Source organism: Diadema antillarum, unplaced genomic scaffold (genome assembly GCF_040938485.1).
Source record: "Diadema antillarum isolate AM-2024a unplaced genomic scaffold, OU_Dant_1.0 seq00000203_RagTag, whole genome shotgun sequence".
NCBI lineage: Eukaryota > Metazoa > Echinodermata > Echinoidea > Diadematoida > Diadematidae > Diadema > Diadema antillarum.
In genome coordinates, this window is record NW_027271262.1 from 1,013,237 (window position 1) to 1,036,337 (window position 23,101).

A 23,101-nucleotide genomic window follows, 5' to 3' on the forward strand; every position below is an offset into this window, starting at 1 on the left:
GGAGACTTCAGGAGACAGGTGGGATTGGGAAGGAGGGGGAAACAAGCACCTGGGGGCGGAGGTGGGGGTGAATTGATGGCCATTACCTTACAAACTTTGTAGGAGCGCTGCGTCTCCTTCTGATACAGGAGGTGCAGTGACGGCATGTTGACCATGTCGGCAGGGGAAGTCCAGGACGAATGGTTCCCAGTATTCTCTAATTTGAGGCGCCAGAGCCCTCTAACAGACCACAAAGTGCCACTTTCCGGGGCACTGATTAGGAAAAGTTTCCTCCGCGTCCAACAACCCCCCTACCCTCTGATTCCCGTTCTGCAGATGCTCTACAGAGGGGACGATGCTCTGCTCTTTGCTATGGGCTTTCCAGTCATCTACACAGAATGAACATACATCTATCTATGGGGTGCTTCAAATCGATGTGCAGTTTGTATCATACACGATGCACCGTGTACCGCTACCCGCCCTAAAAATAACTTGGCACAGAGTCTACCTCAGGCACAGTGGCCAGCCCCTGGCGAATAAAAATAATATTTTGAGTCTGTTCTCCTCACTCAAAAAGACACATATATATTGCACAATATCTCTTGTGACCCGACAGAAAAGGCCTGCGACGTCTAGCTGCTAACTGCACCATCACCTGCTCCCAAAGTCATCTTCCCTTCACACCACAAAATTGACTTCCTTGGGAGGATGTCAACGTCTTTGAAGCTTGGACAACTCTGCCAAAAGTAGACCTTGACGATGCAATGAAACTGTCCTTTTCCACAGACGGAGAATACAAAAAGGAAACTTATCACTAAAATTTCCTTGAAGGAAGTTCACCAAATGAAATCTACATCAGAAAGAGAAGAGAAGTCAAGCAGCCCAACTACTAGCAACTGTTGTTGAACTTCACAGCAGTTCCTCCGGAAGCCGGACATTTGTGTATGACATCAAGAGTGCAGTTGTGGCCGACTCTGATCATGAAACACAAATGTCACAAAATGGCTGGCCCGCGAATTGTTTTTGAAGTCCAAACTTGGCAACAGGCATGTAGATTGTAAATGTCCTCAACTGTCAGCCGACAGACAAAAACACATCGACGCACGACGACTCCTCGGTGGATTTGAAGCTCCTTGGCACGGAGCGATGAATTGTCGTCCCTGGATGAATGAATGTTGAGAGTCACAGAGCAGACGGTATTGAATGGCGTGCAATCCTGCACGGGTGACGGTGGGACAGTGACCAATCAGCGACTGCCGATGACAAAATCTATTCATTATCAAATGTCAACTTGATCGTGTCAAACTGTTTCTCCAAACAGAATGATACATCAAAATGTGGATTCTGATCGTTCATGCCACATAGGTAACACAAGTAGTACTTCTCCATGTAATTATAATGGAATCCTTCTGTCGACAATGCAGACTGTTTATCAATGTGTATTAGGGCAGGACAAAGATACAAAGTCAGATGTTAGACCAGTATCTACAATGACTGCATTAGACTTTTTCAAAGTAAATTGTTGGGGGGGGGGGGGGGAATAAACGCAGCTATCTCAGATAGCCAGCTGAAACCGACTGGGAGTCTCAATTCTAGATCCTCTGGGAACACTGTATGATATACTGAGCGATAGATGGATGCCCTGGATATGTATCTACTCCACACGATAGATAGACGAGGGAATCCCGCAGCTCCAAGATTGGAGGAATCTGTAAAGATGATAGGTTTGGCGAAGCGACGCTTTTCCACAGCAGGCTCACAGGGGCAGCAGCAGCAACATTCACGCTGGCAGTCAAGTCTTCTCCCTCTGAGACCTGACAGGCTTACAACTAGATCAGATCCAACCTCCTCTTTCACTCATTACACAATATTCCGATACTGAGGGCACGCTTAAAATCAGCTCCTAGTAGTCTCCATACTCAGACCCTATTCAGCCTCCATACTCAGACCCTATTCAGCCTCCACACTCAGACCCTATTCAGCCTCCAAATCAGCAGTGGATCCCTGTTCTGATGCTCGATCTCCTTTCACACTATAGTACACATTGTGGAGCTCTACTGTTTTCAGCAATAATGAGTTAATCCACACACAACAAGGTCAAGACTGTGGAAAGTCTACTATGTGACAAGATGTCCACAAAGGCTATGATCAGTAACTGCCTCATGAATAACTGGCATAAACTATTCTCTAAATGTCAGAGATCAGCTTGAAACCTCTGGCATTTTAATCTGTCAGGGGGAAGGGAAGTGCAAGGTTGAGGGAGGGGAGGGGGTGGAATGTGTCTTCATGGGCGATTCATGATAATGAACTGTCCCCTAGATTTATGCAGTGGACATGGGGGCGGGGGGATATCAAGATGTATGTTTGCTGACAGGCCCAATTTTCAACAAGGGTCTGTTTCCAATAGACTATGAACTGTGTAAGAGCTGTCAAGCAACAGGCGAGGAAGCTAGACGCTGATTTGCTGGCTAGTGAGCCAACAAGCTTGCCTTGCTCAGTTAAGGCAGGACCTGTCAGTTCCTTTCTGGCTGGAGGTTAGGAGCCACTTAAAGTTGGCTAAAGTTATGTATATCATCTAAAATATTCCTTTTTCCTCCTTCTTCATCTACTGTTTTACTTTTCTATCGTTCTTCCTCTTTTGAAAGAATTAGAACATACATATTCTAGAAACTTACACATAAATGAAGCCATATTCTTGAAGTCATATTCCAGTAATTTATTTGTAAATGCTTGAATGTATAATTGCCAGCTTCTGCTCCTCCCCCCCCACTCTATAAAAAAAAAAATATATGAAGGACAATTAGTATTTTCATCAGAGTACAGACAAAGGACAAGTTCACTTCAGCGGGACCATTTGCGTCAACTAAATTAATATTTTCAGTAAACTCAGTGAATGATCAATGCTCTCTGCTTCAGCATTCATGAAGAAATGCCAACATACAAGCAGCTTTGAATCTCACAGGTCCATTTACATCATGAAATGATGCATAGTCCCACACACTAAAGATGATGTCAGGCTGCATGTAATTTGCCACAACCTGCTCATTGGAGGATCTTATCAATTAACAGCTTGTTTTTATACAAGCTGTTTCACTGTCAGAAATAAGGTGACTCATACAATGCATACATATCCTATCTCAAAATCTGACCATCTTGTTCAAAGTCATATAGTAATACAATTTATTTCCTCTTTTTAATAGTGAGATTCAAAAGAGAAAGACATTTTTTCTAGACAGTAACCATCTTGGCACCTACTACTTTAGTATCTTGATATGCTATAGGGATTGTATTTAAAAAAAATCACCTCCAGTGCCGAAAGAGTTAAAGCCCACTCTGCTCCCCATTGTGGACCACTGTGATTTGCTACTTTACATGATCACAGTTCTTAAGACTTATAATAACAAAAACAATTTAAGATAACATACAATCCTCAATCCAGATTAATTCTTCGATCAAGAGGGCAACTACCTAGAATCATTTTCAGTCTTCAATCTGAACTTGTTACAACACACCACCACTGGCTACAAGAGCAGACGTCAGCATTTGGCTGGAGATTACACGCAAGGGCACAACAATGCTCCCGATCCCAATTGGGAACAGGGCAAATCGGGATCAGAAACTGTACTGGGTGAGGCGACGGAAGAGCCCCGGCAATGGCGACTCAGTATTTTTCTGAACTGTCCCACATATCAAACTTGTCCTCAATGACATCCTGTTGGGATATTTTGAAATGGCTCTGAAAAAAACGGCGTTCCGAGTCCGTCCGATTCGTCACGACCCTTTATATGTCTCTTCTTGTTTGCAAATGCTGCCGCAGAAGCCGGCCAGACGAGGTGTACGCTTAGTCAACCTCAATATTGCTCCATGATTCGGGGACCTTGCTCCCAAAAGCAGTGCATTTGACGGTGTTCTTATGTGTCACTTGGCTCAAAACCCTCAAGAGCTCACACATTTGACACAGACCGCAGTGCAGGTGTTCATGACAGAGTAGGCTATAATGCAGCATGTGGGTACCAAATGGGCCTTACCTTGACTTCTGTTTTTTAGTAAAAATGATACTGATATGTTACAACTTTAAAACCCCTACTAAATATATATATCAACTTGAATATATAAATATAATATATATATTTGTTTTATATACTAAATTGATTTATGTATATATAAATCAACTTGAATATATGTATACCTTTTTTTAAAAAACTTGATTTATTAGCTTATTTTTCCAGAAAACAAGAGACAAGAATGACATTTTGTTGGATTTGCTATTATCATTAGTTTTCAATGGTTTCTCATACATACATATGACAGTACTACTACTGCTAATAATGAAAATCATAATGATTAACATAGTAATTACTAACATTATCATCACTGACATCATTATTACCTTTATCACTATTACACTCATCATCATTACTATTTATTTATCACTATTTGAATTATTATCAATGTTAAAAATATAAAAGAATGATATAAGAAAAAGATGAGATGTAGTATCAAAATGCTGCAGATTAGCAATGGACAATATCTTGAATTTGAGACTTCTGCCCTAGTCACAAGTGTTTGTTTGTTTGTTTGTTTGTTTTCTGTTGACATTTCATGTTCTCTAGAGGGGCTACCACAAAGAGGTATCAATAGAAATTAAAACAGAAAACTATTGAAAACTATAAAAACAGAAACTATCTTCTAAAAACGGTCTCCTGCTTCTTTATTGAATCACAAGTACTGCCTTATTTGTATTATATGTAACTATAAATGTTTTACAAAGATTTTTGTTATGCACATAGTATAAACTGCACTTTTGTGTTGCTCCTTTGTCATTTGGTTAAATGTTTTGTTTAAATTTGTCACATTGATGTAATTCATTTTTTATTTGACTTGATTTGAGAAGCAAAATAAATACAAAACGAACGAACGAAAACCCACTGCAAACTAAACGACTGTGCCCAATTCACAGATTGTACGAGCTAGCAACTGGAAGTGAGACGTCACCAGCCATGCCAGTTTTCAGTTGTGCGACTGGGTCACAAAGCCAGTCGTGAAGAATTGACATGTCAAATTGACATGTCAAATTTTCATGACCGGTCGTGGAACTCTCAGCCAATCATGCTACAGTATATGTATAAATGTACTGACGCCAGTACAGTTGTAAGCGTAGCTATGTGGTCTGGGCCCTGTCACATAAAAGCTGAGATCAAACATAAGTCAAAAAAATCAAACATAAATCTCTGAATAATCAATTCTGACTGGCTGACACCTGAGGTATGTTTAATTTTCTGACTTATGTTGATTGCAACTTTGCACGCAACAGGGCTCTGATCGTATAGTGTGCATGCAGTGTCGAGTCATGCGATAGGTTGTGCAACCAGCTTGCCTCAAGAGTTGCGCAAGAAGTCTGATTGTGTAGCGCGTGGTGGGCTTCAGCAAGCCAGAGAGACATAGGCCTTCCTGACCCAGCCCATCAAACCAACATCCCCTGCCACCCCTTTCCCTTCCCCATTAACTGCATGCTGGCATTTCACCCCGAACATCCTAGCACCCTCTCATATACAGGTGGAAACTTCCCTGGTCCTCATCTCTAGAAATAGTGTGACAATTCGGATTAAACCTCCTTGGTCACTACCCCATATCCCTAAAAATCCACTGCAGCCGAAAATGGTGATTTTATGCAATCAGGTCAGCATCTTGTAGCATCCCTAAACCACCTTCTTTCCTTCCCTGCCCTATGCCCCTCACACACAAACACACAAACACACACAAACACACAAACACACACACACACACACACACACACACACAGTGAGGTCCACGAGGGGTTTTAGCATGTCGCTGCGACATGCTAAAATTTTTGCGCGACATCCTTCAAAACTTGCGACATTCTAAGCGCCATGCCAATAAAACTGCGACATGCTAAAAGTAACTAACTCGCAAATGACTTACGAGAGTGCTCCTTGTTGAAAGGAGCAGCAGTTTACAAGCGCCAAAAGTTTATCCACAGTCACCGCACCGATCACAACACAACAACGCGGCTCAACAACAAGCTATCAGTACAACAGTCTCGCACAACACCACATCACACACTTGCTCACTATCTCCCTCACCTCCCTGCTCACATGTGTATGCTATGGGATTGCGCTCTGATTCGGGATCCACACACACAGCAATTTGTGTGAAGTAACACCTATGCAGCGGCACAGACAGCCGCCTGTATGCATGTGAGAGGGAGAGAGAGGACGGAAAGAGAGGGTCGGAGGCCGAGGGAGGCTGAGGAAGGCTGACACGTGCTCGCTTGTTGTCACGCTTGTTGTCGGGTTACGCAAAAACAAACGATATGAAATGCATGCCCCCCTTCGCCAAAGGTTGTATTTTATATATATATATATTTTTTTTTTGCTGCTTTGGTTTGTCTGTTCGTTTGTCTGCCTGTCTGTCTCTCTATTCGCAAAATAGGTCAAAAGTTGGGAACAGATTAGGATGAAATTTCAGGAACGGTTGGTTGGTAAAATGGCGCAAGGAACAGATGATTAAATTTTGGTAGTGAGAAGGATTTATGATACCACTGGAATTCAACGTCAGGATATCCAGGATTTTTTCTTAGACTTTGTTTCGTATATTTGAAAGGATTCGTATCAATTCTATAGGAAGCTTGCCATCGGCAATAGCAATTACGCAAAATTAGATGCGTTCAAAGCATTGCCGCAGAGAGAAAATTACCTCCATCTTTCGTTAAAAAAAAATCAAAAACAAAAACGAACGATGGAGTAAGCAAATGCAAATTGTTTAATCTTTTTTTTTTTGGTAGATTCAGCGGGTTAGTTTTTCTCTAAAAAGCCATGCGTTCCATTTGAACCTTTAGTAAGTTAGATTTTACTCGAGCGCCGAAGTTGAATTTATCCCAAGGATCTCGTCGCAATACCGAGTTTCCAATGTGTATTCATTTTCGCGTAGCTTTCGGTGCTGCAAAATTTTGCTAGGGCCTAAGTTTACTACTAAACTAATTTCTGTCGTTTCTCGCACCTCGTTTGGTACGATTTCTTCCCTTTTATATCACTTTATCCGTTCCCTTTATACTTTGAAGTAATTAAACGTAATTCCGTGTCTCGCACTGTTATTTTTGTAACGGCGATTTCTCCGCTTCGCTGCAATACTTTTTCGAATCGAAGCGACGGAGCTCGGAGTTTGATCCCAGCAGCCGCTTCGATGTGCTGTTTGTTGTATTTTCTAAATAAAAATGTTTGTGTTGTTGGGAGGTGTTGATACTTTGTATTTGTTATTTATTTTCCTAGGTATTTATCTCGAGGGATTAGGGCCTATGCGTGTTTCTTAATGTTGATAGGAAAAGGCTAAAATGATCTTGAGTGATGTCTGATGGTGATGATGATAACTATGCTGGTGACTGGTGTAAAAAGACGGATTCCTGTGAATGCTGAGCGTACGTGACGTTTGTTTATTTCCCTTTCCCTCTTACTCTTCTTTCCCCCTTACTCTCCTTTCCCCTCTCAAGAATGATAAAAAAAGAAATTACATACACCTCACAACAAAAAGAACCACGTGCTATAGCAACCTTCGTAAAGTTCAATCTAAATGTTCAATATCAGCAAAGAATAAGGGGAAAGCACGAATGACAATAAATAAAAGCGAAGAGATCGTGTATGCAGTCTCTTCGGCTAGAAGAAACTTGACACCCCACCCCTCTCCCTTGTGGAAATTTCCACAAAAGCAGGTGCCACACCCAGGTGCGTGCCAGACGAAAGAATGCGCGCACTGGAATAAACAGCGTGTAAATATCCTGGAAATATCGATCGAAGAACCAGCTCATTAGTTGAATTAAAGGAATCATTGCAAAGATATCATGATTCTATTTCTATAGCCTTTCTTTTGGCGCATAGTAGGAAACATCGAACAGTCGATTATAGTGTACTTGATCGAATATCTAATGTTCCCTGAACAATAAAAAAAGGATTGATTATTCAGTCAATTAAAAATGCAATCACAGAAATACATGAATTAAAGGTCTCGTATGACCAGACAAATTCACTACGAGTACAATTGTAGGTCCAGTGAGATGCAGTCATCACCTGGTTTAATACAACGTGTAATGACAATTAATTCCAGTTCACGCTCATCAAAACTGCTTATTACTTTTCAAAGTTTTGGCTATCAACATTCGTTCGTGGGTGTATTTTGTTTGTTTGTTTGTTTGTTTGTTTGTTTTGTGTGTTTTTCTCTCGTGAAAGGCGTAATGATTTCTTCGTATCGAACGTAAACTGCATGTTTACCGTAAACAAGCCATTCAGCTCAGCTCAGCTATGGCGCATTCGATCCATCGAACTTGCAGTAACCTCTTACAGGCAGGATCGAGCACATGGCGCATTCCTTTAAAGTGAAAACTAAGTTTCGGTAAGTGCTGGAGAACCCGTCTAGCACCATTTCATTTTGAACGTGAAGCCACGTGTTTGCATCGGCCCTTCCACACACAGCGCGGCATTTTGCGATCATCGTTATAGCAGAATTTCCGATTCCAGTCAGGGGAAAAGGAATTGGAATACTTCTGAAAATACTGATATTTAAAATCCAATAAAATAAAAAAGCCTGAAAACAACGCATGATTATGTTTAAATAGTAAACAATAATTGGAAACACAGAACAGAGTTTTGCATCCGCTCACACAGAAGCTCTCTTGAGAAGATGAAAGCATTCCCCGTCCCCTGCTAGATAGTGGAAGCTTCCATAATCAGCCCAGCAAGTTTTTGGAGGTACATACAGTTGTACTTGCACTTGTACACATTCATTGCGAGAAAGCAATCAATCAACGCTGAACATTGCGTAGTTTGGCATCTTTATCGTGCTGGTGACCAGCTCGATCCTTCGGCATGTGTCATAACGTTATGTTTAGAGCCTGTAGGCCTCATAAGTTGACAAGTTTAATTCAAAATAGCAAAAAAGAAAAAAAAAGGAGATTGAAAAAATATGAATTCTGGTGGGAAAATACGAATTTTGCAGCTGCTGAGTACTAATTTTTGCTTCCAAAGGTTGGCAGCTCTGTACTTTGGAAATCTAATTTCTCTCTGGAAAGGCTTATTGTGGATAGAATTATCTAGATCTGAGTTTTTGTTAAATGTCATTCAAGTTAACTAAACGTCTGTTTACCAGTAGGCTGCAAAAGTGCAGTTCTCACTTTTCTACACTCATCTCATCTACTTTGTGAGTACACAGTTATCTTGGCATTTCAATGTGAAACCAGGGAGGTGGCTCCTCCCTGGTGAAACTGAAAGTAAATAATATTAAAGACAGTCAGTGTGCTGTACTGTAGTACAAGTTCAAGATGTCCTTGTCATTTATCATAGCATCCCCATTGAGGAGTATATCTATTCAAGATATATTCAAAAGGTCTTATGAGTAAGGAGTAGGACGATATATTAACATTTCAAGAACAATTTAAAATCTTATGTCATAATCAAACAATTAAACATAATTTTTCAAATATTAATGATTTTTATCCTGGCATTGCAGAGTGATCATGGTGATCAAAGTGTTCAAAATAAGGCTAAGATAGCACCAGAGAGCATCTAGAACCCCAGAGCTTCCAGGGCCCTTAAGCGGGCCCTGGACCCCGGCCGCAAGGGACTTCGCGCTTCGCGCTCGTGATGTGCGCTTCGCGCACATACTTTCATGCGCAATATCACTTTTTTCCCCCTGCAACATGCTAAAATTTCAAGTTGTGGACCACCCTGCACACACACACACAGAAGGTTCTATGTGATATTTCTACATTTGAACAGTAGCCGTCATCATGTACTGTAAAAGCTGTTATTTTCGTGAATCTCGCGAATCACTGTTGGGCCAAGAAAACATCGCACACCTGGTCTTGATTGCATTAAATCTGCAGAGTGAACAGACAGGCATTAGTGCACCTACAACAGCAAAGGTGTCAAAATCACGAAAGCAACATTTTGCGAAATGTCTGTGACCTCCTCATTCACAAAAGAAGAAAAAAAAATATCTGCATGCAAAAAAAACCCCCACCCAACTTTTACATTATGTTGACCTTTACACCTTAACATAAAATGCCCCCCCCCCCACTGATTGCACTTTAAAAATGAAATACACCCCATCTACCTAGCCCTTTCTGCACCCACCAATCTACTCTCATATTTCTATCTATTCTTCCAGTTCTTTGCCTCCAGGGGATATCACCATACTCCTTTGAAAAACATGAAACTATTCTCCAGAAACATGGCATTGACCACAGACAATGTTACTGGTTTTGTTGGAAAGCAAAGATCTGCACTGACTGATGACCTCCTTAAAAGAACAAAAGAGAGATAGTAAAAAAAGAAAAGAAAAAGAAACAAGAAAAAGAAATCAGGGTTATTGAGAGTTTGATCTTTCAACAATTGAGTCAGAGGAGGGGGGCAGTTCGATGACAGAGTCGGTCGCATGGTGCTTGCAGCCGAGTGTGAGAGGGGGACAAGAGCCAACTCCTACCTGGGAATGTTGTGAAGCAAAAGGGGGAAAAATACAGAAAAAGAAAAAACAAAAGAGGAGCACATTCAGAAGGTACAGCAGACCATCACCAGCGTCTGACGATTTGACACTCATGCTGACCTTTAATGTCATCACTTTCACTGTCACTGACGACAACGCCTCTGAATGCTTTGGCTTCTGTTTACCTTTACTTCACTTAGGAATGGGGGGGTAGAGGTAGATTACCCCCTTTCCCACCTTTCTCCATTCCAGACCCTACCTTTTGTGACATTTTTTTTTCCACAACTGTGAACATTTAAGGACCATTTTTTACCAAAATCAGCCAGACAACCCCATGCAGGTTTAACACTATATGATTGTCAAAGACTTAATGCCCCGTTTTTAAAATCATTATAGGTATTATGCAATATCAAGACCAAGAGCAAGAGTTTAGTGACCAGAGCTCAATCACTGAACTGCAGACCACTGCCTTTCCAAGGTGAAATTGAAGGAAGAAAGAATTAGATGAACCTGAAATATGAATATAGAAAAAAAAAATTAAATTTCATATATCCATACATACCGACAGAATACCGACAGATTCACTGAGGAAAACACTTCAGAAAAGGAATACCGTTTGATTGGTCCTCTACAGCATAAAAAGGTTTCATACCCATAAACTCTGGTCTCTTCCACACATAATTAGCAACTGGCAAAAAAAAAATTAAAAAAAATCAGTAATTTCACAAAACAGCGTACCATTATTTCTACTTTAATGAAACAAAGAAATCAACCAGTCGTGCCAGTTGAGCTAAAACCTGGGTGTAAGTGTCATGTTCTTTGGACCATGCACAGTTAGCTTTCAGGCAAGGTACAAGCACACCTGCTCCAATACACCTAGCCGATTCAATCAAGAGATAACTCGTTAGGGCCCGATTCACATCCATTGCATATGTTACATTTCTGGCACACAGAGGTGTCCTGCAAATCTGATTTGTGCGTAAAAGTCAACCTCTATTGGAATCCATGGACAGAGAAATCCCAAATCCAGTGCAGTTACTTGAGACTTTACTTTTGCTAGCAACTTTTAAAGTATTAGCAAAAGTTGAAAATGATATATCATTATTAACAATTTCATGTGTAATCTTGTTACATTTGAGAATGTTACATTCAGAGACTCCAACTCTCCCGTTTTCGACGGGAGATCTCCCGCCGAAAGCCCATTTTTGCTAAATCTCCCGTTCTCCCGCTTGAGATTTAATTTCTCCCGCCCTGGCTCTGTGTCTCCCACTTGAAATGATTTTTAACTTAGAGTCAACGTATGTTGAAAAATAAAGCCTTAGATAGCACGGACAGAGCATCTAGAATCCTAGAACTTCACGCTTCACGCACATCAAGATAGAGTCTCCCACTCACTAGGGATTTCAGGTGGGAGAATCTTCAGATCAGAAGGTGCTTGGGGTTGGAGTCTCTGTACATTTGACATGAAAAGTTTGACATCGAAAGGTGTCATTGTAGTCCTCTATCATTTATGACAAACGATTTCAAATAAAGTACCATATGAAATATGCAACATTCACTTCAAAGGAGTTTCTACTTATCATCAGAGTTTTATATTTATAGCTTCCATAACTTAGTGCTAGATTGGAATGAGAGTAAGGGTAAGTCTAACATTTCACATGTGAGCTTTCATCCTTCTTGTTCTCTCTTTTCTGTGTCTACTTTAAATCTCCTCTCGCTTTCTTGCCCAAGTTTCGAGCTTGTGACTCATGCCCGGGGTGGAACGGAATCCCTTAAGGTTTTGCAAGAGCGTCGGACGGGGTGCACCGATCTTGACACGCTTACACAAATCTCACAAGTGATGGCAGACTGTGTGTGTGTGGGGGGGGGGGGGGCAAAGGAAGGGGGAGGGGCGGGGCTGGGATATAGTCTTCTTAACCACCTAGTTACCATGAGGATACACAGTGGCACATGGGAGTCTCTCGAGTCCTGGCACACACGGTTGAACTTGATACAATCGCTTGTGTAAACTCATAGGGGGTTCATTGCGTGGCTTGCTTTGTATGCATGAATGACCTAGTTTCGCTGTTAAGTGCATGGGCACAACTCCTTTAGTGCGGCATCTTTACGATCTCTCTTTGTCTGTCCGGCCATAAAGCTGCTCATCTTATTCTCCTCAAGTATGGATTTGAAAGACAACTTGCACATTGGCCACGGGCACAGAGCTGTGAGTAGTTGCATTACAGATTAATGTTCCCATGACAAGACTCTTGAGGTTGTGGGGGCAGGGGTACGAAGGAACAGAATCAGCGGAGGATCATCACAGAACATATTCACACATGAACTGGGTGTGACGATAGGGGACTATATAGGTCTTAGGTATCAAACACACACACATCACCCTGTGAGTTTTATCACATCTCAGTGCAGCCGGAATTTATCATCTTACAGGCCACGGAAAAGCAAGACGGTGCTCATGAAGATTGCATTCTCACAGTGTTTTCATGCAGAAAGAGAGAGCTTGATAGCCCCTACGTGACTAGGGTGTCCCATTCCACAAAGTTCACCCATTGATACCCTGGGGTACATCCCAGAGGGGCTAAATATTGGGGGATCGCCCCCTTCATACCACGCAAATGAGCTTCTCCGCATGAACAGGGGACCTTCAAAGAAGAACAGCTGCTATCTTGCAATTCAGCTGAATTCAGGCCTTAGAATATTCCCTCCATACTTTTTCCATGCCCCAATTTCATTCTTATTAACAAACAAATATACTAAACAATAGAGAAAATAGATATCCAGAATAAGTGGACCATTAAACTGGTTACAGCAAGTTCCATACTTGCTTTGAGACACCTTATAAATATATCATCTTTAGCATAATCCAATTGCTTCTTTTAAAGGGACTGTACAGTAATGGTTGAGGTGGGGATTCATGTTTTGAACATTCCTAAGTGAGATAATGAGAAACCTCTTATGAAATATGAAAGAGCATGTAATTTTAAGAAGGATTCAACGTTTATTTGATGAAAATTGGTTTTCAAATGGCCGAGATATTAAAAAAAGTGATGATACTAAAAGGCGACAGGCCACGGATTTTATTAGGATCTCTTTGTTTCACCTTGTCTTTGGATATCTCAGCCATTTCAAAACCGACTTTCATCAAATAAACTTTTGATACCCCTTAGAATTGCATGCTCTTTGACATCTCATAGAGTGGTTTCTGAATATCTCGCAAAATGTTAAAAGCTAAATCCTCACCTCAACCAGAACTGTACACACCCTTTAATGTGGTATTTACACATACAAGTATTCCAATACAATGAAGCGCACAGTGAACACATACTGCACTACTGTGTGGTGAAGAGATTAATCTATCAAATTGACTGATGATTGATTCATTACAAGAGGAAACTGAATGGGGATGATGATTTGAAATCTTCATATCACACATAAACCTGACAGATGATCTCATAACATCTTGGCACCTAGCTTCCTTCTTTCTCGGTAGCAGTTTAAAACAAACAGAACTAAAAAAGCGCTCTGAGAGTGCAGAACGCTGGCAAGCAGCTAATTCCCACCCAGCCATACACATATGCTAAAAATTGTCCAATTTCCCATGATAGCAGCCTTTGTTAACGTCATCAGCTTCCAGCTGCACGGAGCCTCCCCCGGCCCCGAGCAGAGCGCATATATGCAAACCTCAAATACGCGCAGCTCGAACTCCAAAGTTCATTGACCCTATCTGCAAAAAGATAAAACAAACCTTCAAAGATCCATAACAATTCCCGGATCGCTACCAAAATTTAATCATCAGTTCCTAGAGTCATTATCAACTTTTCCTGCAAGTTTCATCCAAATCTGTTCACAATCTTTCAGTTATTTTGCACACAGACAAACAAACAACAAACAAACAAACTATAACTGCCTAACATACAAACCAATGCCGATGAAAACATAGCCTCCTTCCTTGGCGAAGGCAATAATAGAGGCCAAAACTGTTGTTGAACACCTTAAAATATCCAAGTAAACAATGAGCTCCACGCTAATATTTATCATTAGTGTAAACAGGTGTCACCTGTGCAGAAAATATTATCAATTTTCCCCGAAATTGACATTGATCAGTTTTGGTCTGTTGAATGTTATCTTAAGCCCATGATACACATGATCTATATTTCAGCCTAAGATATACCAACCACTCTATTGGACTTTTCTTCCAAAAATAACCCATGAAACTTGATGATTACCAAATGATCTTAGAAATTCAGTCATATCATACTTCATGTCCTCACCCATTAATGATAGTCATAAACATTTATTTGGAAAGAAATTAATATATTCTAAAAATAAATGCAGACATTTATATGATAAGATTATTAATATCCATAACACAAGATTCAAGTTGAACAAAAGGCAAATGGATTATGTCTATAATTCACAGCTATCACTGTGAGTGCAATTTTACTTTAACATAAATGTTGCTGACCATAATTGTTGCTCAAGGATCAGGTTAATGAGCGTCATGGCAAATCTTATTACCATCATATAAAAATTGTAGAACTTATTACTCTCAATTGACACTTCTTGGGAATTTTTGAAGAATATCTTTGTGGTATATAAAAGTAGACCTTGCTTGGTAAGGTGTTAAACAAAATTGAGTGTGAGCTTGTGTGTTCGCTTGACTCCTTTTTTTTTCATGGTTAAAACCTGAATGCTGTAGCATACACATGATAAGTGTATCTATTCACATGATAGGATTCATTGATCTGTTGATTTAAATTGATGAGCCTGTGGCAAATTTAATCTTCATGCACGTTTTTTTTTTTTTTTTTTAAGTCAGAAAAAACCCTCCTCTACTGCCCTCTATAGTCAAAGACAATACAGTTTCTAAACTTCTTCCTCTGTCACAAAATGATTGAAAGCAGTATCCTTCCCCCTGTGTGTGTGAAGCCCAACTGAGTCACAGCACAGGGAGACTGTGAAATTTCCAGTCTGCTGCCCTCTAGTGCTGAAAACATTGTAATCATTGCAGCACTTCATGGCCAGCAATTCCAAGAATTCTACATGCCAAGTTCCCCTTGAGCTGCAGATCATAGCATCAACCCAGTTTGCAAAAGTAGACAGCTGATAATTGATTTCCTGTAATTAATAAATGCTACAGGAGCCCTCAAACAGCGCAAGTTTTCATAACACAAAAAGCAATGTATTCATTCTTACAATTCATCAGTTTGTCTGTTCAATAATTTGTATTTTGGTGGGTACTTATTCATTATTACTATTTTTTTCATTTATTTATTTATTTTTACAGCAAGGAAGAGGCAGCAATTCTAGATTCCTTTTCTACACAATATACAGTTCCTCAGCTTGCGATAAGTTGGAACTGACCAAAGTAACATTCAACTTGTAGGTTGGTACTCTCTGCAGTATATACATTGCATGACAGCAGCATAGCGCTCATAGGCTGTGCCAACATGCACTTCGCCATAGTGTTGTACAGTGCTAAGGACTGACGGAACAAAATGAACCTTTCACTTTTCTTTCGAGCCATCTCCCCTCCATCATAACTCTCCCCACTGAAAATGAAACACGACATATCAACCGCTAAAAGACATGGGCTACTTATCCACTAAACTGACAGTCGTTTTGGCTACCAGGGAACACACACCTCAGCTACTCCCATGGACTCATCTAGGTTGCCTACTGCCCTCTTTTGTTGAGGTTCAGACAGTATTATTTCAGATCTCTTACTCTGCAAATGATAACAATCTACAATGTGTGTACAGTTTTTGCCGTCCATTCTTTAGTTTTAGAATGTCGGCTGACAGCATCAGGATTACGGCAGGCAAAACTTCCTGTGATCTGAAAGATGAAATTGTGCGCTCCATGGTAGAGGTACAATTTTCAACAGTCATAGACACTGAGTAGCTACTGCCAGTCTAGAGAAGATGATTGTGCCTTGCCTGACATAGCAATGGCCAGGAAACAAGCCTACATTATGTGTACCATCTTCCTTACCTTTCTCTCTTCTTCATCTGGACTGGGAGGTAGCTCCTTTTCACTGCAGGCAGAAGGAAACACATTTTAAGGCAGATCATGAAAATATGAATTTATCTTAATCATTGCCACAAAACATTCCACAAAATTAATCTTTTTTTTTTTTTTTAAAAGTAAGCATTCCTTTGACTTGCTACTGACATACAAAGTATGCTACGAGTAATATTAACCCTGGCTTCTGAAAGAAAAAAGTAAAGTGCTCCTTCCTAATGCCAGAAAAAGGAAAATATTTTGAATTCTCTTTATGTTTTTGCCCTACTGTGACATCAAGAAACGTAGTCTTTTTATCCTGCAATGCCGGCACATAGATTTCACTATAACTATACAAATTCATAACTTTTGAACGCTTTGTTCTATTTTCCTCAAACTTAACTGTATGTGTTTTACTAATATTTATTCATTCACTGAATCCACATGTATATTTGGGGTGATCCCCTTTAACAGAATAAATGTGACGAGAAGAGAAGATCTGAGACACCATGTCAGAAAGAGGTGTCGCCGTTACTCACTGTAGGAAACCGTATCGGTCGGTGACCTTGTAGATGATGTAGGTGGCATCTTCCCAAGGGTCTATCTGGGCTCCTTTTTCTCTTCCCTATCAACAAAGACCACACAAGACACGAATATCATCACCCTTGCTTTTTCAAAGACTTATCCGGCTCGGCGCATGACGTAACGCCATATCAATGTCTGTGTGCCTCAACTGAAGAGCCCAACTTTGCTTCAGTTTGACGCATTTTAAAAGAAACAGAAAATGATTTTAATTCATTAACAATTGTCGTGTGTGTGTTCAAATGTCCAAATACACTTGATTCTCACTTGCAAGATACACGCAATTCAACATCAAAGAAGAGAAATCAACTGAAGACCATGTATTATACTCACAAGTGCCACCATCAATGTGGGTATGTGGGACTTGTATATAAGATTTTCTCCACTCAACATAAAACAAAATCAGGTACAGGACATTTGGTTATCTTAATATTTTAAAGCAGAATGTAATTTCATGACACAACTTTCTTTACGCATATATATGTCAAAGAAAAGTTGCAATATGACATTTTAGACATATATGTTGAGTATTCGCAACTTATTATCGTCTTTTGTGTAGATTTTATCCATTTTATGATATGCAATATCTCATGCCAACAGAATATTACGGACAGCTGTTATCAAAGAAAACAAAAATCTACAAGGAGGACCATAAAGGACAATTTGCATTTTTAAAATGTCTCCTCTATTCGGTGTTCTATGCTACCTACTGTATGAGAGCAAAGAAGAAACTTTCATTTGAAATGATTTCTTGTCATTTGAGTTCACTTACAATGTGTGCATAAAGAAAGAGCCAACCAGGGAAGTCCGTATTTGTCTTTTTAAGGGATGACTAAAGCTAATGCTATGCAAACAGACACCTGCATAAACCATGTGATCTCAAGCTGACATCAGTAAAAAATTATCACGGAAGACACATGCATTTGCAATCATGACTAATTCCTTTTTTAAACTTTTCTTCCAATAAAAAGATCAAAAACAGGAAGTCCATCTAGGGACCTACCAAACAAATGAAACTTTTCTGGGGAAACTGACAGAACTGTGGGTTCCTCCGAGACCTTGTAGACAGTGGTGATACACACAAAACAAAACAAAACAATTTTGGCCTCGAGACATACCATTGTATGTCTCAACTATTTTCAACAAGTGACATGCTTTTCTGTTCTTCTTGAGGTTGTCTCTGTCTGAAGATTCTTTTATGTCGTAATAGGCCTCATGACTAAATGAAGAAAGAAATGACAAATCTGCATCATTTTAGCCGATTCTATAACTAAGAAGGGATTTCATACAAAGGGATCTATAAAGGCAAAGTGGTCAGAATTATCTTGTCTTTATAGTTGAAGTCATTTTGTGAAAATGTTGTTATATTCTTTTCCGTTGCCTGACAAACACAGCATCGGGTCATGTAGTGAGTTTGAAGCAGAACGGCTAACCTCCGCAGAACTAAACACATACTGATGTATCACAAAACCGTATTTTGAAGGCATATTTCGGTTGGTTGAAAATTGAAGATATTGCCTATACTCTGCATGAAAATTAGTTTGCAATATTTTCTTATTTCTTGATGAGAAAAAAAAAAACACCCAAAGCAGACATAAAATCATACTTCTTTCGCACCACAGCTGAGGCATTCTCAAGCCACCAATAAAGACATTCACCTTACAACTGATTGGCAAACTGCCCTTCATCGACATATTTACAACAAGCACTGATTATTCAATGTTTCAGTAGAAGCCATGATAAAGGGAAAAAAAAAATCTTTAGCATATACATGTAGATATACTGTATTCGGGTTGCATTCAAACCCACAATCTGCAGATTACCACTAACCAGACAAGCATCTCACCCACTGGACTGGACCACCGAGCTTCCGCTCGACAGCCATAAATGCTGGTTCTAATCCTTACACTACAGCATGCAGCGGATACTGCATCTGCATTCAAATGAATGAATTCTTGCATTGTTTTGGACACCCACCTTGTCGTATTTCAGACAGATGTCATGGCGTTCCTTCTGGGCCCTCTGCAGGGCTTCCATTTCGTGTCTTTCCGCTGGAATAAGAAGTAGAAAAGAAAAGAAGATAATGATCAGCACAGATATGTGGTTTTAATAGTGCTGTTATCTTTTCATCATAATTCTGACTGTTTATCGTTAGTACTAATAAGACTGGATCCCAAAAAAAAATGTCTCTTTCATTTGATGTCTACCAGGGTATTTTGGTCTTATCCAGTTGGTCATTTTGATTGAAGGATTATCAAAAGTCTTTGAATTGCTTTAAATCTATACCAAAGAGACTTAAAGTTTAGAAGATTAATGTAAAATGTATATATCTCAACGAAGAAAATTTGTTTGTGATTTTTATAATTTGGTGAAGATTTAATGAATTCAACTGGCTCTATCTAATCTTTTTCAACATATAATATGCGGCAAAATTGGGAGCTGCCAATTTAATAATGTTGAGAAGATAATTTCTGCTGTAAAGTTTTCAGTATGACTTTAAAGGTTACTGAGGTAAACTGCACGGAATGATGATTAATTCAAATTCCAGTACATCTACATCATGACATTTTAATGCACACTACGATGTCAAGTGCCAGAGATACATGTATGAACTGAGAATCAAATAATTGGTGATGAGAAAACAGCACACACAAACACACACACCCACATACATACATACACACAGTGCATCCCACAGTGATGTACACTGGGAATAAATTGCTGGCAGATTTTTAAACATCCAGAAATGTAAAAGAAGCCACTGTCAATGCATACTGCCATGTGCATCCTACTCACAATACATACATCATACATCGTAACCTATGTACATGAACGCTTAATGGTTTACACACATAATTGCTGACAAATTTAGATCCCTCAGTCCTCAGGGGGAAAAAAAATAAGATAAAATAGGGATATTACAATGAAAAATACAGATGTACAAATATATTTCAAAAAGTCAGCCTGAGAGATTAAAGTCCTTTACAGCATTTGATGACTCTGTGAAGTGCCGTTATATAGCATATAAATATAACGCATGCCGTTGATGATGAGGCAATCTTTCATCACAACCACAGCTTGTGCAGCTTTTTGTCCTTTTGTGTTTTTTGTTTTTGTTTTTGTTTGTTTGTTTGTTTGTCTGTTTTTTTATGGCCAAAATACAATTAGAATAGTGACAAAGACAGGCTACAATGAAACAGACCATTAACCAACATTGCGTCGAAGGACGACAACATGGAAAAGAGGAAATAACATATTAACCATACACTCTTGTTAAAAGAAATGATTGTATTCAAAACAAATTATTGTTTGTGTTCAGCCCCATGGAAACTAAGAATACTTAATGATGATACAAATAGCACTTATTTACTTGCCTTTTCAACAAACAAACAAAATCAACAAAATGCTTCGCAGAGTTGGTGTCCAGAAATTAACTACTACCGTATATATCTACATTCTTTTTAAATGTTAGTGAAACCACTCATCCCAGCTCCACAGGGATGGTGCTCAAAATATTTGAAGCAATGTTTTTCAAGCAATTATTACTGAAGTTACTCTTGATCACTGAATGATCGACTTGAGGAAAATCAACGGAGGATGCAGATGACATGATGAAGTACATAGAAGAAAAATCAATCAGAAACAAATGGCTGTGCAGAAAAAAAACAACAAACAAACAAACAAACTAGGGTTTGTAACTGTAACATTCAGCAATAGGTATGCTAGGAAGATGTTGTGTTAAAGGTACTGTCTGGGCACTGTCACCTAGTTTGGGGGGGGGGGGAGGGGGGTGTAGAAAAAGACTTTTTGTTTTTCGTTGTCTTGCCGCTCTATTCTGAGTGCTGAGTGCAAAGATGCTGTCTGTTCCTTGAGCGAAATGGGTGTAAATGAATGGTTATAAAGTAATCCATTTGACATGTCACCAAGGCTTGGGCAGCCAGTGCAGTGGCATGCATTTCAGTTAGAATCCATATACAGTACTGTAAAACGAAGAATTTTCGCGTGTATTTTAATTTCGCGAGCGCCAAAATTCGCGAAATTAAAATGCACGTGACAGTTTTTGTCTACATTACATGCATTGAACGCCAGTGGTAACTCGCGAAAATTTCATGCCACGAAAAAGGCTGTCGGCTCCACTTCGCGAAAATTTCATGCCGCGAATATATCATGTTTTACAGTATGTGTACAAGCTTTGTCTCCTTACACGCTGTAAGGTTTACATACATGTGAAAGATACATTTTCTGACAATGTTGTTGATATGTATTGGTAGAGAATATATGCCCTCTCCAAAATAGATATAAAGAATGATATGAAAGTTATAGCCATCCTTCTTGTTATATACACCGACATGCAAACCCCTAATCATGAGCATACATTGTCCCATGTTACAGATATCCAGTGAACTAAATGTATCAAAGCAAGGTAAAATCTAGAGAAGAATTCCATATTACCTTCTGTTTATTTCATTGATGCAAACACATTACATCTATATTCATTTATCATTTCCTAGATATTAGTCAGTATATAGTACAATGTATATCAAAATTGACTTAAAGAGCATTATAAACAGAGTTGTGCAGTGCTTGTCCACACATGTGGAACATAATCATATTACCCACTAAAAGCGGCAAGACACTATTAAAAAGACATCTATAACTGTCACTGTGGGAATCTAGTCATGTTTGAATATTTGATGCATATTCCAGAAACATCTCTAGTCACGGTTGACTTCTCCTATAATCATAACATTGTTCAGTCTCTACCGGATACACAGAGTGTATAATGTACAGTCATCTTGAATTCCAAGAATTGCATCACATGATGGCTTTATGCTGATGTTGAATCTAAAGTGCACATTGACAATGGGCCAACGGAGGTTGCCCTTAAAGGTACAGCTCATGTCCTTCATCAGAATAATCTCACCAGCTATAAAATTTTTACCTAAATCTGGTATATATGGCACTGAATTAGCACATGGTAAATTGAGTGAAAAATACCAGAGAGTAAAAGCAAAACAGAAATTAACAACACAACATTTAAAAGAAATCTTTTTCATTTCTTGAAAACCAACAATGTAGGGGGCTCTCCAGTAATGGCATGATGACAGATTCTAATACATCACTTTAAATGAAATGTTACAATGATAATATACCATGTAGGCTAATATGTTGTGATACATTCATTTATAATTTGAGTTGGCATATTACATGCCAGACTTGTAAACTCGGTGCTCATGCTCACTCTTCTGCATACTCTTACAGTTTTACACTCTCCCCTTTTCCTCAAGAAATAGACTTTATCGTCTTTAGTATTGTATTATAAAGCATGGAACATCACCGCGATGTCATATGTTACTGCATGACAATAAATTCTGTATCTCCTTGCTTAAATGTAGTCATCCTCCCAAGCTGAAACAAGCCCAGGTCACATTGGCGTAACCCATGATGCTTTGCGAACAGGGGGCGCTGCTCCCTTTAAATCGCGGCCGGTAGCCGCATTATCCTGATGACATTTTAAGCATGTAATCTGCGGGACGCTGGAGGCAGAGCGTGCCTTCAGCTGCCGACCGTTCAAACCATGTTGGGGGGGGGGGGGGAACGGACAAAATGTGACAGGGAGAATTCCCGAACGAAATGCTAAGAGAATCAAAATGGGCATGGGAAGAATGCCGTGGCACACGATTGAATCTTAATTGTGCATTCAATAGCATGCCTAAAAGACTGGAGGAGGAAAAAGAGTTGTCATGTCGTGTTTCTGGGAAACCACTGCGTAATGCTCCTTGTTTCCATGCAATAGAATATTTGCAATCCTTTTTATTCATTTATTTGTTGCGGTCACTCTGCTCAACACTACATGAATTTACATTGGAGTGTGTGGGTACAGTACAATGTACATGTAGGTGTGTGAGTATGTGCTTCCTCAAGTGTGTGCAGTATGTGTGAAAAAGAAAGAGCCAGATTGATTACATTTTTCCCGTAATATGATAGACAACATATAAGTCAACTTCCTCATTGCTACTATCTCATCATGCTGAACTCACAGTTG

General features: G+C 39.6%; 1 protein-coding gene across 2 annotated transcripts in view; it reads right to left on the reverse strand.

Annotated features, from left to right (window-relative positions):
- Nucleotides 1-23,101, reverse strand: part of LOC139728840 (USP6 N-terminal-like protein) — a 121,310-nt gene that overhangs the window by 48,149 nt on the left and 50,060 nt on the right. For both annotated transcript variants that reach the window (XM_071639777.1, XM_071639776.1), the window contains exons 3-5: nucleotides 19,033-19,106; nucleotides 17,013-17,098; nucleotides 16,465-16,507 (exon numbers count right to left, since the gene is read on the reverse strand). In XM_071639777.1, coding sequence (XP_071495878.1) covers nucleotides 16,465-16,507; nucleotides 17,013-17,098; nucleotides 19,033-19,106 — 203 coding nt within the window. The remainder of the gene's footprint in view (nucleotides 1-16,464; nucleotides 16,508-17,012; nucleotides 17,099-19,032; nucleotides 19,107-23,101) is intronic.